This window comes from Anguilla rostrata, chromosome 12 (genome assembly GCF_018555375.3).
Source record: "Anguilla rostrata isolate EN2019 chromosome 12, ASM1855537v3, whole genome shotgun sequence".
Lineage (NCBI taxonomy): Eukaryota > Metazoa > Chordata > Actinopteri > Anguilliformes > Anguillidae > Anguilla > Anguilla rostrata.
Genome location: NC_057944.1, coordinates 2,917,219 through 2,934,426, shown reverse-complemented (window position 1 = coordinate 2,934,426; position 17,208 = coordinate 2,917,219). Strand labels below are relative to the sequence as shown.

The 17,208-nt window shown below is 44.7% G+C and overlaps 1 protein-coding gene across 1 annotated transcript in view; it reads right to left on the bottom strand.

The window, feature by feature from the left end:
- The window catches only part of LOC135236940 (metastasis-associated protein MTA1-like), a 67,634-nt gene that overhangs the window by 28,660 nt on the left and 21,766 nt on the right, over positions 1-17,208 (bottom strand). The window contains exons 4-8 of the mRNA XM_064303550.1: positions 8,579-8,705; positions 7,908-7,971; positions 4,296-4,413; positions 3,025-3,127; positions 1,596-1,695 (exon numbers count right to left, since the gene is read on the bottom strand). Coding sequence (XP_064159620.1) covers positions 1,596-1,695; positions 3,025-3,127; positions 4,296-4,413; positions 7,908-7,971; positions 8,579-8,705 — 512 coding nt within the window. The remainder of the gene's footprint in view (positions 1-1,595; positions 1,696-3,024; positions 3,128-4,295; positions 4,414-7,907; positions 7,972-8,578; positions 8,706-17,208) is intronic.

Sequence of the window (17,208 nt, the reverse complement as noted above, 5' to 3'; positions counted from 1 at the left end):
TGTCTAAGCTCTGTAACAGTTCCCTCTCAGGCTAAGGGATGCTCAGCCAGGTCGCAATCTTAGAAGGTCAGGGGAGTGTTGTGAGGGTGGTGTCTTAGGAACAGGAGCTGAATGACTGTAGTTTCGGCTGTGGGGTGGTGTCTTAGGAACAGGGGCTGAATGACTGTAGTTGTGGCTGTGGGGTGGTGGTGTCTTAGGAACAGGGGCTGAATGACTGTAGTAGTGGCTGTGGGGTGGTGATGTCTTAGGAACAGGGGCTGAATGACTGTAGTAGTGGCTGTGGGGTGGTGGTGCTTTAGGAACAGGGACTGAATGACTGTAGTTATGGCTGTGGGGTGGTGATGTCTTAGGAACAGGGGCTGAATGACTGTAGTTGTGGCTGTGGGGTGGTGGTGTTTTAGGAACAGGGGCTGAATGACTGTAGTAGTGGCTGTGGGGTGTTGTCTTAGGAACAGGAGCTGAATGACTGTAGTAGTGGCTGTGGGGTGTTGTCTTAGGAACAGGAGCTGAATGACTGTAGTAGTGGCTGTGGGGTGGTGGTGTCTTAGGAACAGGAGCTGAATGACTGTAGTTGTGGCTGTGGGGTGGTGTCTTAGGAACAGGGGCTGGATGACTGTAGTTGTGGCTGTGGGGTGTTGTCTTAGGAACAGGAGCTGAATGACTGTAGTTGTGGCTGTGGGGTGTTGTCTTAGGAACAGGGGCTGATTGACTGTAGTTTCGGCTGTGGGGTGGTGGTGTCTTAGGAACAGGAGCTGAATGACTGTAGTTGTGGCTGTGGGGTGGTGGTGTCTTAGGAACAGGGGCTGAATGACTGTAGTTGTGGCTGTGGGGTGTTGTCTTAGGAACAGGGGCTGAATGACTGTAGTTTCGGCTGTGGGGTGGTGGTGTCTTAGGAACAGGAGCTGAATGACTGTAGTTGTGGCTGTGGGGTGTTGTCTTAGGAACAGGGGCTGAATGACTGTAGTTGTGGCTGTGGGGTGGTGGTGTCTTAGGAAGAGGGGCTGAATGACTGTAGTTTCGGCTGTGGGGTGGTGGTGTCTTAGGAACAGGGGCTGAATGACTGTAGTTGTGGCTGTGGGGTGGTGGTGTCTTAGGAACAGGAGCTGAATGACTGTAGTTGTGGTTGTGGGGTGGTGGTGTCTTAGGAGCAGGGGCTGAATGACTGTAGTTATGGCTGTGGGGTGTTGTCTTAGAAACAGGGACTGAATGGCTATAGTTGTGGCTGTGGGGTGGTGGTGTCTTAGGAACAGGGGCTGAATGACTGTAGTTTCGGCTGTGGGGTGGTGGTGTCTTAGGAAAAGGGGCTGAATGACTGTAGTTTCGGCTGTGGGGTGGTGGTGTCTTAGGAACAGGAGCTGAATGACTGTAGTTGTGGCTGTGGGGTGTTGTCTTAGGAACAGGGGCTGAATGACTGTAGTAGTGGCTGTGTGGTGGTGTCTTAGGAACAGGAGCTGAATGACTGTAGTAGTGGCTGTGGGGTGGTGATGTCATAGGAACAGGGGCTGAATGACTGTAGTAGTGGCTGTGGGGTGGTGTTGTCTTAGGAACAGGGGCTGAATAACTGTAGTTTCGGCTGTGGGGCGGGAGACTCTCACCAGGGTGATGTCTCTGGAAGCAGCCGCAGCGCTCATGTGCAGACTGGGCTGGCGGACCGAGCTGCTGCAGTCCAGGGCCCGGGCGAAGGTGCCTACCGAGCTGCCCGTTCAAAAATAAGAGAGGAGAATCCAGATCAGTGAAGAACTAACAGCAGATCCATATACTACAGCTCTAGCCAAAAGCAAATATCTGCTAACAGCCTGTGGGCGAGAACTTTTAATTACAAGGTGTTATGAAAAGCATTACGTAAGAAATTGCAATATGGCCCATTATGCAAGAGCCATCCCTCTGCGATTTTGCGCAAGATTTTATGCAATCTGTTTGTTTAACTTAGGGAAATCAACCGTATTTGTAAATCAAAAACATTTTACTTATATATTCATTCTCATATTTTCTGAACCAGCAGTCTTCTCACTTCCCGCTATGCTAACTTCTACAGGCAGGCATGTGTGAAGATGAACCTTACCATGTTTATTTGTGGTACAGACTTGGGCCTGGATTAAATCCCTAAACCACAACGCACTTTTTGCTTCACTGAGCAAAACATTTAACCAAGAGTTCTGTGCAGTGGCTTTTTAAAACATTACATGCTGGGTAGACCCTGTGTAAGAAAGACATAATGAAGCCTAAATGTATAACTCAAAATTTATGAATAATGCCTTTTGGCATTATGACCAGGAACTGATAGGATTCTAGGAACTGATAGGATTCCAGTGCTGCTTACTGCACTATGACCAGGAACTGATAGGATTCCAGTGCTGCTTAGCGCACTATGACCGGGAACTGATAGGATTCCAGTGCTGCTTACCGCGCTATGACCGGGAACTGATAGGATTCCAGTGCTGCTTAGCGCACTATGACCAGGAACTGAAAGGATTGGTGCTGCTTACCGCACTATGACCAGGAACTGATAGGATTCCAGTGCTGCTTAGCGCACTATGACCGGGAACTGATAGGATTCCAGTGCTGCTTACCACACTATGACCAGGAACTGATAGGATTGGTGCTGCTTACCGCACTATGACCAGGAACTGATAGGATTCCAGTGATGCTTACCATGCTATGACCAGGAACTGATAGGATTCCAGTGCTGCTTACCATGCTATGACCAGGAACTGATAGGATTCCAGTGCTGCTTACCACACTATGACCAGGAACTGATAGGATTCCAGTGTTGCTTACCGTGCTATGACCAGGAACTGATAGGATTGGTGCTGCTTACCGCACTATGACCAGGAACTGATAGGATTCCAGTGCTGCTTAGCGCACTATGACCGGGAACTGAAAGGATTGGTGCTGCTTACCACACTATGACCGGGAACTGAAAGGATTGGTGCTGCTTACCGCACTATGACCAGGAACTGATAGGATTCCAGTGTTGCTTACCATGCTATGACCAGGAACTGATAGGATTCCAGTGCTGCTTACCGCGCTATGACCAGGAACTGGTCGATCTGCTTGTCTGTGAGCTGGCTCTCCGGCTCCCACACCTGGGTCTCCAGTTCTGCCTGGTTTCTCCCATCATCCTCTCCTGCACAAACCAGGATTTTCACACTGAGTACAAACACTTCTTTCTTTTACAGGACATGAGGACAAATTAAACAAACTTCTGTTTTGCACCATCTTTCTTGGTTAGCTATGGCAGAGGTTTCCAAATCCTGGTGTATTTTGAAACCTCCCATATTTTGGTGATGCGAATAACATCCCCACCCAGAAAGGTAACTGTTTTTAAATGAAGGTCAGAGGGGTCTTCTCCATAAAACTGGAATTTCAGGACAATTCCATATTTGGCAACTCAGTGCTGCCTCTCTGCCTCTGTGCAGTTTTCCATTAGCAGAGGCTGAAAAAACATCTGCTAAAGTCTGATAAACAAATCAGGATGCAGAAGTGCCACTCACAGAAAGACCAAGTGCCACTCACAGTGAGAGAGCTACAACCTGGAGTTTAGACCATTACAGGGGACAAAAACTCAGCAAGTCACATTTGTATAGTTGCACACTGATATAATGTTGTCATTTTCAGGCTTCTCTCAGACTTCTGTCAAAAATTTGCAATTAACATGTGAAAACATGCCGTAAACAATCCTATGACATATGATTTTGAACATCTAAAGCTTAATATGTCAAAGCTATATTAGTTGCAGATACAATCGTGTAATTCTGAGCATTCTATGAAAGACTGAAAGAATGTAAAATAAAATAATCATAAATTAAATAATCTTACACACATTTTAAGGATCATTGTAAATGTCTGTGCAAACACAATGCTCTTCATAAATCAAGAATAAAAATGCAAGTATGATAATCATACAGCGATAGAGAGTTTCATGTTTTGTTTTTTTTGTTTTTGTTTTTTGCATTGGTGTAATTATCAACAAAAAAATGGCACCAAAACCAAACATTGTTTAACAAACTGATCCCATGGCTGTGTAGAAACCCCTCTGAACAAACTGTAAGTGCTAATACATGTTTGAAAAGGTAAACATGAAATAAGAATTTAATACGATTAATTGCAGAATATATTTTTAGTATAGACAATTTCACATCACAGAATACAAAATGATTCACATTAAATTTCATATTTTCATATTTAAATTATTCTTAATGGTGAACATTTGTAGGATTTGTACACAAGTGTAACACAATTTACCATATATAAAGTATAAGCATACATGTATAATTGTTAAACTAGTGGCTCACCCTCCTTAAGCAGGTCAGTGATGTCGGCTTGAAATCGGGGGCCAACGCGGATCTCCCCTTTGTCAGCCAGCAGGGTCTTCTGCTGGGGGTCGTACACCAAACAGTAGAAGAAGCAATCCTGTGGGAGGCCGCAATCATGGAAAAACAGCCACAGACAGAGAAATTTAGAGACCCTAGAGCACTCATCCAGTAGTGGAAAAACCAAAAGAAGAAGGTTTTGAGGCCAATATCATCAGCATATTCACACCAAGCAAGTCATGGCACTCATATTGAACCCTGTGCTCCTGCAACCCTACACTCAGTGAGGTCTGGAGAGGGTAGGTGGCAGTGTAGCATAATGGTGAACAGAACTTGTGGTCTAGTCTGAGGATTGGACTCCCCGGTAGGTATGGAACTGCTGCTACACGCTTGAGCAAGCTACTCAACTTAAATTAGTCCTGTAAATAACATAACATAAAATAACATAACATAACATTATGTGATATTATATGACATGACATATAACATGACATACAACTAAAACATAACATATAACACATAACATAACGATGAGAACAAATCATTCAGCCCAACAATGCCCACCATTTTCCTACCACTAAAGGGTACCCAGTGCTCTTTGTTTAATTACAAACTAGACAGAATCTAGTACCGTATCAAGCCTGATCTTGAAAACCCCCAGTTTCTGCCTTTATTACATAACCTGGCAAGCTATTCCACACAACGACTACTCTTTATGAATTTAAAAGTGAGTGGTTATAGGTCATCTTCTATTCCATCCATTAGTGTTACAGCCACTGTATGTTACATTTGGAGAAGGTGGGCCCGTGATTTCAGTTAGTGGTGCAGCCAATAAATTTTATTCAAAGCCTGTGTGTGATTGCTTCGTGCTCATCCCGACCATCCACAGCCCAAAGAAATTCCAGCAAGTTTCCAACAGGACAAATACATGATCCAGACCATCATTCAGTGGAGAACAAACCACAGCCAGCTGAAGCTATTCTTATCAAATCTTTAATATCATTCATAAATTTTCCTTTGATACTTTTTCCAAGGACTCATATACCCTTGGCAGATCGCTCTTAAATAACTCATTAGCTTAATAAGCTTGCTCATACAGGTCGCTTTACCAGGGCAAATGTTTCATTTATCCGGGTTGTTTTTGGCTTCTGCGTTTCAGTGCTCTAACAGGGCCAGCCACTCTGGAGGCGTGGCCTAACAGCCCAGGGCCTCGGCAAACCCAGCCCTCCACAGCAGCCGTGTGACCTGGCGGAGGGAAACTGAACCGTGGCCAGAGAGGCCTCAGCCGCGGGAGAGGGAACCCCGGAAGTCATTCATCTCCCAGGGGCAAAACAAAATCCCTCCTGAGACAATAACGATAATTCAAAACACTGATTGAGTGGGTGGTGGAGCAAATCTTAATGTATATATCCAGATTTTCCTATCCTCATATATGTTTTTTTCAGTACGACCGGTATCCACAGTGAAAGCTGTGGACCATTGGTTATCTTCTTCTTCAAGCATGGCAGCTTCTGTTTTTCACTGGCAGCAAGTGAAGATTCATGTACACTGATATTGGAGAAGCATATTTCCCTTGAATTGGTTTAATGTTGGCTCTCAGGGAAATATCAACATGCTTGTTGGTACACATATTAAATATTAAATCACTAGTAAAAACAGCCTTGGACATACACATCTCCCAGTTTTCCTCATTACACGTAGTATTTTCCCCTGATTTAGTTTAATCTTACTTGAAGCCTTCCAGGGGAAAGTCCAATATGCTTGTTGGTACACACAGCCACTGATCCATGTAATGTCAGGATGGCCTCAAGCTGACTAGATGAATGCCTTTTTCCGGTAGCCGAAAGTTGTTACACAGGCATCATGTTAGCTGGAGACCACCTTACTAGCTGTTGGTGTATGGTTCTTTTGGAGATTTTCTGCTGCGACTCCCTGAATTATTCATGCATGCTTGTGTGGATGGGTGGGAGAGCTCCTAGAATAGAGCCATACCGCCAAACATAACTTATTGCCTTTATGTCATGGTCCTGTTTTCCTGTCTGTGTTTCCCTTGTTGGGTCGCCAGATGGCGGCACTTCTGTTTTGTGTCCTGCTCCCCCTGTGTTAATTGTTTGATTGTTTTCAATTGTCCTATTATTGGTTGCTGCTTGTCTCGTTTTCCCTTCCCTCTCTGTGGCCTGATTGTTCATGGTGCCCTCCTGTGTCTCGTCAGTGTCTGTTCTATTTAAGTTTCCCCCTCCCTTGACTCAGGTGCTGGATCATTGTGGTTCGTTCTGATTGTTTGTTCGTAATCCATGTGTTCGTGCCTATGCCCTGGTGTTCTGGTGTTTTTGGACTTTTTCATTTTCTTGTTCCTGTGTTTGTTCCCAAATTCTGTTTGCAAACTGTATGTACCTACCTGTATTTTGTTCCTGACTTGTGTTTTGTTTGACCTTCCCTTGTGCTCTGCCTTCCCGTGTTCTGCCCTGTTTGTGTTTGTGAGTTCCTCTTGTTTTCTGTTTTATTTAGATTTTTTTTGAGTTTGTGTTTTGGCCTTCGTGCCCTTGTCTGTTCCCTGTTTGTTTGCCCTTTTTGTTAGTAAAATCTTTGTTAATTTTGCCTTTTTGAGTTTGTCTTTTGTTACTCTGCGCCTGGGTCCCACCCCCCGTGCTGTTACACTTTAAGATTGTTAATAAAAATGGAAGCCCTATCTCCTATTCTAGGAAATACTGTAAGTATACTTAAAATGGGCAAATTTAGTTTTAAAGTATTTTATAACTAAGTACTTTAAATATATTTCAAATATACCTGAAAAATGCTTGATGCACTTAATAGACGACTTAAAGTGTAAGTGCCTTATTTTTTTCATATTAAAAAACATCATGTGAGATACCTTTTCACACTGGCATATTTGTAGCACTATCGATTCAATGTGTGACTATTCTCTATATTTTCCACTGGTGGTGTTAGGTGTGAGTATTCAAATATGACGATGCACGCACAGGAACTTGCATGATGAACGCAAAAGAGCAAGTGTCTAAAAAGTGTATTTAAAATTAGGTTTGATATGTTGCACAATATTAATATGCCATACGACATTGTGGTTGTCTCTAGGCAGTCTTTGTATTGTCTTCTAAGAAAAATAAGCTCTCGATGTGCTCCTAGTAAATAGCTTCATTTGGAATGGAATTTGTTGTGTGAAAATGAACTTTTGTGACAACCAGTCACCACAGATGTTGCCAAATCCACCAAAATTGAAAAATGCCACTTAAAAAACGTTTAGGTACTATTTTTGTAAAGGAACACGAGTGAGGCATATTCATGAAAAGCTTTTTTCATGAGAAATTGCAATCTGCAAGTTAAAATCCTTGCATATCGCTTTTGTGAAACGAGCCCCAGTTTGCGTGGCCAACGCATTCATCCTGAGGTGCTGATATTCAATGCGCCGGTCGTTTAGCCGCTGTGTTTACACTGATGAAGGTCTGGATGAGTACTCGAGCCAGGAGCCCAACCAAAGCGTCTCAACCCACTACACGTTGGTGAGCTCACAGTGCGCGCTTGGTTTGCACAGATGCCCCTCCCCCTTCGATGAGCGGGAGGGGTCCTGATACGCACCTCTTTCTCCAGGTACGAGAACAAAGCCTCTGTTTCATTCAGCAGGGTGACACAGCATTTCCCCCTGCGAAACACACACAGAGCTGAGTGCTGGGAAGACAGTACAACAGCACCGAACTCAGAGCAAGTGGGTGGGATTACGGTGAACATGCGTCATGACGGACACAGCTGATTGGATCTGCGCGCCTGGGAAAGGGATGGGGCCTATTCGTCTTATAGGCTGGTCCCCAAGATTGACACGGTCTACTCTTTATGTTTCCACCTTAAAATCAACAAATTTGGGTTCAGACCCAAAAAAGGTGAGTTGAGGTGAGTAATCAGCCATTTTAATTGATTAATTAAGTGCTAGGAGTACCTAAGAGAAGCAGCAGACTTGGCAGTCCTGCAGGACCAGGTTGGAGACCCTTGCCCCAACAGTTGGGCAAAGGGGTGAATCCTATAGGTCACCTTTTGTCAGGCTATGGGTGGGGCTTGTGCATTACCAGACTTGACTGGCAAGTGCTTGATCGATACATCTTTTCAGTATTTGAATGGCTAGGAGCTTTCCCCAGTGCACAAAGTCAGATCAGATCTAGGGAACAGTAGTTATCAGTTATCAGTTAACAGTAGTTATAACAGTAGCGTATATCAGCAGAGAGGCTTGGTGTGAAGGGGTGTGGCCTGCACAATACCGTATGTGAGTGGCAGGTAGGGACTCCAGCTGTCGGGAGAGGAAGAGCTCTCTGTGCTTGAGCTGATGCCTCTGTTTGTCACTGAGCTGCTGTAAGCTCTCCCCCTCCATCTCCTCTTCCAGGTCCTCTGTAAGCATAGTGATAGAGCATCACACACACTGTACCCCACAAACCCTATTCACACACTGTACCCCACAAACCCTGTTCACACACTGTACCCCACAAACCCTGTTCACACACTGTACCCCACAAACCCTATTCACACAGTGTACCCCACAATAGAGCATCACACACACTGTACCCCACAAACTCTATTCACACAGTGTATCCCACAATAGAGCCATCACACACACTGTACCCCACAAACCATATTCACACAGTGTACCCCACAAACCCCGTTCACACACTGTACCCCACAAACCCTATTCACACAGTGTACCCCACAATAGAGCCATCACACACACTGCACCTCACAAACCCTATTCACAGAGTGTACCCCACAAACCCCATTTACACACACATACAAATACACCATACCCAAGCAACCCCATTCACACATATAGTACCCCCACAAACCCCATTCACACCCACATACTGACTGTACCCCATAAAAAACCCAACCACACACATTCACAATGTACCCCACACTCTCCATTCACACACACTATACACCACAAACCCCATTCACACACACACACACAAACAGTATCCCACAAACACGCATACAGTACCCCACAAACCCTATTCACACACAATGCCCTTTACCCCACAAATCCCATGTAGTGCAAGGGTGTCGGTTTACTGACTCAGGATTAGTCATCAGTATGGGGTGTTGGGTCAGGACACGGAAAGAGGACACCCATTTATCTTCTTTTAATAAAGCACCGCACATGATAGTACAAAGTCACATACAGTTTCGTCTTCTATTCCTGTGGGTGTGGCTTAATAGTAGGAATGATTTGTGATGATGACAGATGTGCGGTTGTAAAGGGGGCTGGAGATCTACTAAATTAATTACCATCACTCCGTATTACTAGTAAGCATCTATATTTATATTAATTTGGTATTATGCACAGAATACAGTACAGATCATTTAGGATGATATATTACTCTAACAATTAGGTACAATACATTAAACAGGAATAATATGGTAAATAATATTACTGTAAATATAAATAATAACATACAAAGCCGCAAGAAGTAATTAAGGGGGCAAGCCTACTTGCACACTATACTGGACATGAATGAAGAAGAGGGTAAAAGGTGATTGTCTTCCAAGCCTAAGATCTTTGCAAAAAAGTTTGATGAATTGAAAGTTTATGTCACGTGAGTGAGCTCCATAGAAAACATTGCTGACAATTCAGAATATTCCAGTTCTGGTGGCGGCCTTGTTTTTTTTTTTGTTTTTTTTTTTGCACAAAACAACTTTTCTGTTACAAATTCAGTTAACACAGTTAACTTCATCCACTACTTCAACATTATTTCATTGAAAACTATTTACTGTTCTAAAAACTTCTTGGGGCACAAATTGAACACTCTCCTTAATAGGATTCATACAATATTCAGTAAATATAGATCCCAACATCTGATTTAGACTGAACTCTCTTGTGGCAGCCATGTTTTTCTACAAAGCAACTTTAAAATGAGGTTAAAACCAAAACAAACTTGATCTGTGCCAAGTATCATGCCAGTATCAAATATGCTTCATGAGAAGAAGATTTATCAGTATTATTTTTCAATATAATTGATATATATTCTCTTAACAGCTTTGTTTTTCAGGTATTGACAACGTTCTCATTTTGTCTTGTTCATAATGCTAAGCCCTTTCATTCAGAATATTAAGCCAATAGACCAAATCTGAATTTAATTACAGTGACATAATTTTTATATTTAAAAATGGCCAGCAAATGCAGATTATATTGAATGTTTTCAATATAATTGACTGTGTTCAAACTTTGTACATATCTATGTCATAGGTACATATCTATGTCTATGTCTGTTGATGCAGACCAAGTTTGAAAATAATTAGCATAATGATGACTGACATAGCCTCATTTACCTATCTAGCTATTTATGGCACTGATATATTTATAGATACATGTATAGTGGTTGTTTTTATGTTAATTGGCCTTACAGCTCATGAGAGGCAGAGTAAGTACTTTTTTATGATTATGATTGAGAACGATTAGCTTAAAGATAAAAGACAGCCTCATTTACATATTGTGTTGTTTATGGTACTGATTAATTTGCATGTAGAACGGTTGTTTTATAATGTAGGAACTTTTTGTTTTCATGTGAGCATTAACATGTTAGGGACCAGTACAAATATACTACATCTTTTTTTTTTCGTCATTTGGACTTATGGTTCATGAAAATGAGATTTTTTTTGTGCTTCCCACAAAATTCAAAATAGGAGAAAATCTAATGAGTGCATCTAATGAGTGCATCATTCTTTTAATTTATTTTACTTGAATTTTCCTGGAAAAGGAAATAAGGCTGAATAATAATAGAAATAACAATAACAATAGGGTGCAAGCCCCTTTCTTCCTCACTGTCTGAGAGCTGAGCTTTATGTAAAGTCCAGCTCTGATGGACTTCACTTCGCATTCCCATGTTCTTCTGAAATGTGGTGCATTGCGTGGGTTGAACCAGAACCTGCCATTTCACCAATAGACTCTATTAATCGGTAATCATTGCTTCGAAGCTAGCTTGGAGCTCTGAATGCCGTCCTCGGAAATTTGTCCACGAAAGAATCTCAAATAGGATACCATGATGAGTGGTGTACTGTCATAAGGCCACCAGGAATGTATCCTTATTCATGTACTGAAGAATGTCAAAGTGGACACTTCTTGTGGTCATGTATTTGAAGATAATGACCCATCTCTTCACACCTGAGGAGAAATAGTCCAACGCAATCCATCCCAATAGAACAGAAGGCTCTGGCTGTCTTCAAGAGACATAGCTTCTGAGAGATTTTCCATTTTTGGGATTGTTGGCTTCCCTCTCCACTTGTGGCATTCAGGGCAAGTACGCTGATGGCAGTGCATTGCCTTGAGGCCTTGAAATATCCAGAACTCCACAAACACTCTCTCTGATCCAGGGTGGCTTACTGTAGTTTCATGCTTGCAGATGATGAGATTAGTAGTTGGACGCTTCAGGTCTAGCACAATGGGGCGTACTACATCGACATCCAAGTGATCTAACTGGCAGAGGCCTCCTCTAACGCAAATGAAACCATTAGCGATGTCATACTCTGATGCAAGATTAAGTATCCTGTTACAGGTTGGGACATACCGGTCTTTCTACAGGTTGACAATTCACCTCCTCTTCAAAGCTCTCCTGCTGGGCTCGCTCAAGGATGCTGGTTTGAGCTTCCTCATATTCATCAGCTATTGGTTCACCAAAAATGGAGGCCTCCCCATGAAGGCCTCTGCAGGTGATTTCGAGAAGGGACTCAAATCTTCAATACATGTCAGGGGTCTGTAGCTGTGTGGCAGAGGTTGAGCCACAGAACAAGGGTTTCCTTAAACCTTGTAAGTCTTTGAGATTCTCTGCAGAGGGTTTAAAAACCATGTGTCTGGAGGCTGATGCAGGAATTCAGGACCTTGACCTATTCTCTTTGGCAAGGTCTTTTAAGGTCATCCATCTTGTAGGATCATCAGCGGGATTATTCTGTGAATCTACATATTGCCAGGAGCTGTTGTCCGCAAGCTCTTGTATCTCCACCACACGTGTTCTGACAAAGACCTTGAACCGGCAAGATTCAGACTGCATCCAGGTCAGTGCTGTGGTACAGTATGTCCAGAGAATGGTATCTCAGATCTCTAGTCAGCTCTTCCTGTATCCGCTTGGTGAGCTGGGTTCCTATGAGGCCTACACTTAGTTCTAGCCTCAACATGGACCGCTGTTTTCTCAGAGCCATCTGGCTAGCATGAAAGCCAGATGCCTTTTACCTGTGTGATCTTTGCACAGGTGCACAACAGAACTCTCTTTTGTGATGCTTTGGAGACGTACGTAAGAAACAGAATGATACTGTACACACACCCCATTCACACAGAATGACAACCCAAATGTATAATACCCCATGCACACCTCCTCTAAGCATTTTTCCAGGCGGAGATTTCACTCCAAGGTATGTCACAATGTTTACTACGCCGCAGTGTCCACTTACACAACTGAATCAGCTTGGATTCAGTAGCAGTGTTCCAGCTGGGACCCGAGCCAGCACCATGTCAAGCGGGATTACAAAGCACGCCCGGCAGCATGACCTCAGCCTTACACAGAGACGCAGCAGCACCGCACTTCGGAAAGGAAAACGTTGCCCCGTGAGCACACATTGTCAGTGAGGCCACATATGTTGATGCCCCACTGATGCGAAATGCCCCTGACCGCATCAGCAGTGCTGACCTTTCAGCAAATGGGCCATTCTTTCAAAAACAGTTCCTTTTTATAACACACTAAACAGGCATGCTTTTTCTGACAGAACATATACTTGGCATGAACACATTTGTGTTTTATTGGACAAGCTGCAAAATGCGATCCCATGCCATGGCTACAGTGTTGTGTGATTCATGTTGGCTGCTTTGGTGATTTTATGCAAATATATGGTCATTTTCCCCCTCTGAACAAAGACTTGATGTAGCCCCTCTGAAGTACCCTTTCAAGTTCCTAATATGGCTGCCTGAGGGTTCATGGTAACCCTCTGTTGTTGTTGCTAAGTGAAGCAGGAAATAGATTTGATTACATGGCTGGTAGGAGTCATGTGACTGGGAATTCTATCATCTTCCCTTGGAGCAGAGCCAGGATGGCAGCAGGAGGAGGGGTGTGAGGGAGGGAGGGGTTGTAAAGGAGAGAGCAGGGGCAAGAAGGGCAGAGACAGCTCCCCAGTGTCTCCAGTGATGTAATAAATCCAGTTACGTGTGTGTATACAGACACTAATAAAGCACAATTAGCGTGTGTTGGGTGTGGGAGAGTGGGAGTTTAGGAGTCCCATTGCCCCTAATGTTCCCTATTTATGAGGGAGATGCAGTAGATGAGCTTCACTTGCCCAATGCACAACATTTACTCAGGCACACGAGTGGCACGGAATTGAAGTGGCAGGAAGTGTTGCGAGGCAACGACAATATTTTTTTGGATGCGAAGTGGCAGGATGAGCCGAAATGGGAAGGCCAAGCTGGTTTAACAGAGCGTGTGCAGCTGGCAAGCAGGGGCAGATACAGTGCCCGTGTCCCGAGCCTGGCAGAAGCCCTAAACCGCTGCCGAACGCCGGGCAGCGCCCAGCATGGCAGTCATGACAGGGCAAATAAAGCCCAGCCGGTGCGCACTGTGCACTCCCCCTACCTCACTTCCTGCCGCTCAGACGCCGTGCGTATAAATTAAGCTTCCCCCTCTATTTTAAAAGTTCCTGGTTTGGGTTCCTGTTTGCTGAGAGAACCCCTTTGAGCCAGGAGCCCACGGACAGGGAAGCAACTTTTCTAGTACTCAGTCTGTGGCTGTGCTGCTGACTTTCCTAGTGCTCAGTCTGTGGCTGTGCTGCTGACTTTCCTAGTGCTCAGTCTGTGGCTGTGCTGCTGACTTTTCTAGTGCTCAGTCTGTGGGTTGTGCTGCTAACTTTTCTAGTGCTCAGTTTGTGGGGCGTGCTGCTGATTTTTCTAGTGCTCAGTCTGTGGCTGTGCTGCTGACTTTTCCTATGCTCAGTCTGTGGCTGTGTTGCTGACTTTTCTAGTGCTCAGTCTGTGGCTGTGCTGCTGACTTTTCTAGTGCTCAGTCTGTGGGTTGTGCTGCTAACTTTTCTAGTGCTCAGTTTGTGGGGCGTGCTGCTGATTTTTCTAGTGCTCAGTCTGTGGCTGTGCTACTGACTTTTCCTATGCTCAGTCTGTGGGTTGTGCTTCTAACTTTTCTAGTGCTCAGTTTGTGGGGCGTGCTGCTGATTTTTCTAGTGCTCAGTTTGTTGCTGTGCTGCTGACGTTTCTAGTGCTCAGTTTGTGGCTGTGATACTGACTTTTCTAGTGCTCAGTCTGTGGCTATGCTGCTGACGTTTCTAGTGCTCAGCCTGTGGCTGTGCTGCTGACTTTCCTACTGCTCAGTCTGTGGCTGTGCTGCTGACTTTTCTAGTGCTCAGTCTGTGGCTTGCTGCTGACTTTTCTAGTGCTCAGTCTGTGGCTATGCTGCTGACGTTTCTAGTGCTCAGCCTGTGGCTGTGCTGCTGACTTTCCTACTGCTCAGTCTGTGGCTGTGCTGCTGACTTTTCTAGTGCTCAGTCTGTGGCTGTGCTGCTGACTTTTCTAGTGCTCAGTCTGTGGCTGTGCTGCTGACTTTTCTAGTGCTCAGTCTGTGGCTGTGCTGCTGACTTTTCTAGTGCTCAGTCTGTGGCTGTGCTGCTGACTTTTCTAGTGCTCAGTCTGTGGGTTGTGCTGCTGACTTTTCTAGTCCTCAGTCTGTGGGGCATTTGCTGCTGACTTTTCTTGTGCTCAGTCTGTGGGGCATTTGCTGCTGACTTTTCTAGTGCTCAGTCTGTGGCTGTGCTGCTGACTTTTCTAGTCCTCAGTCTGTGGGGCATTTGCTGCTGACTTTTCTTGTGCTCAGTCTGTGGGGCATTTGCTGCTGACTTTTCTTGTGCTCAGTCTGTGGCTGTGCTGCTGACTTTTCTTGTGTTCAGTCTGTGGGGCATTTGCTGCTGACTTTTCTTGTGCTCAGTCTGTGGGTATGCTGCTGACTTTTTAGTCCTCAGTCTGCGCCTGTGCTGCTGACTTTTCTAGTGCTCAGTCTGTGGCCACGAAGAGTGAGGGGAATATTGAGTGCAATGAAAAACCACATATCAATCCAGTGAGTAGAAACATGATAATACCATGTGCTGTTTTGACATTCTACTAATGAATCCTGGATAATTCACTGGACTCAGCATTGATTCAATCTGGCCTGTCTGGAATCTGTCCAGAAACTTCACAGAGAATGCTTGCAGTGATGCAGGTAGTTAGTTAAATGAAATAATTGCAATGCCCTTAGTTGTGGAGTATTCAATCCATAAAAATATAAAGTACACTATTCTCACAGGACTACAGTAGGAAAGCAAAATAATAATAAGTGAAAATAATATTTCAAAACATAACTGCGTCTACAAAATTATCCATTGACATTCACACCCATGAAATACTGTCAGACACTGTGCTGTGTACCTGCATTCTTAGGACTCATTCCATGCTAGCTAGCTAAAGTCAATTCCTCTTGCTAATTCTGTCATTCATGTCAGCACGCTAGATTCCTAAATCAAAGCTTAGAATACCCTGTGCCAGATCCCAAATTATTGCTAATTATTACCAAATCTTGGGAAATTATTTAAATGTGGCATAAATTACTATCCTTCCATATTGGTCGTTGCATGTATTGCCCACACTGAAGTAATTATCCGTTACATTGTCCCTTGTAGAGGGTGGGACAAAACTGCACATCAGATTACCAAATATCTAACACCACCAAAAACATGCTAATTAATTTATTGAATGGAATTCCAAAACCAAATAACATTTTAACGATCAATTGTCCTGTTATTAGTTGAAAAACTAGAAAATGACTACATTTAGTGAGCCAGTGGGCAGCATTGCATTTGAAACTGGCGCGTTGTCACACTGGCCCCCCCAGCCTTTCCCTCCCGCGCCCCCCTCCGCCGATCCGCTCGGAGCCTGCTTACACAGCTGACGGCGTCGGGGTTAAGCGGCTCGCTTGTCTGAGCCTCCCCACGGGGGACTTCAGGCGGGTTTGGGGTTCGGGACGCTAACAGCTGAGCGGCGGGGTGCGAAACTCAGCAGATGCTGCGGGGACGCCAGCCGCCCCCGGCCGGCGGGTCCCCACCGCCGCGGGATTTCCACCGCCGGCACTCGCGGAGACCCCGGAGAGCCGCGAGGGGATTTCTGCGCGCGGGTTTCTGGAAACATCCGTCTTTTACAGTCAGCGGGAACGGCAGCGAGCTCCCTGTGAGCTGTGGGCCACATTAACTGTCAGCCCGCCTGCTTTTCAAAGCAGCGCTGCTGCAGAGCACATCGTACACTATCCCGCAAGCGTGAATGCAGTATGCAAAGTGCACCGTGCAGAGCCTGACCACACTTTTCACAAATGCTACACAGGGTTATAAACGTAAACTGGTTAATTCTGCATAGAAATTGGGCAGAAGTCCACTCATATAGCATACTCCGGTCTGCTAATGACATTAACTGCGACAAAGGGTGAGGACTTAGCCAGTCCTTAGCCAATCAAAGGGAGAGGACTCATGCAGTCCTTAGCCAATCAAAGGGTGAGGACTTAGGCAGTCCTTAGCCAATCAAAGGGAGAGGACTCATGCAGTCCTTAGCCAATCAAAGGGAGAGGACTCATGCAGTCCTTAGCCAATCAAAGGGAGAGGACTCATGCAGTCCTTAGCCAATCAAAGGGAGAGGACTCATGCAGTCCTTAGCCAATCAAAGGGAGAGGACTCATGCAGTCCTTAGCCAATCAAAGGGAGAGGACTCATGCAGTCCTTAGCCAATCAAAGGGAGAGGATTAATGCAGTCCATAGTCAATCAAAGGGAGAGGACTCATACAGTCCTTAGCCAATCAAAGTCAAACTGTAGGAGTCGTCATCGGCAAGCACAAGTATT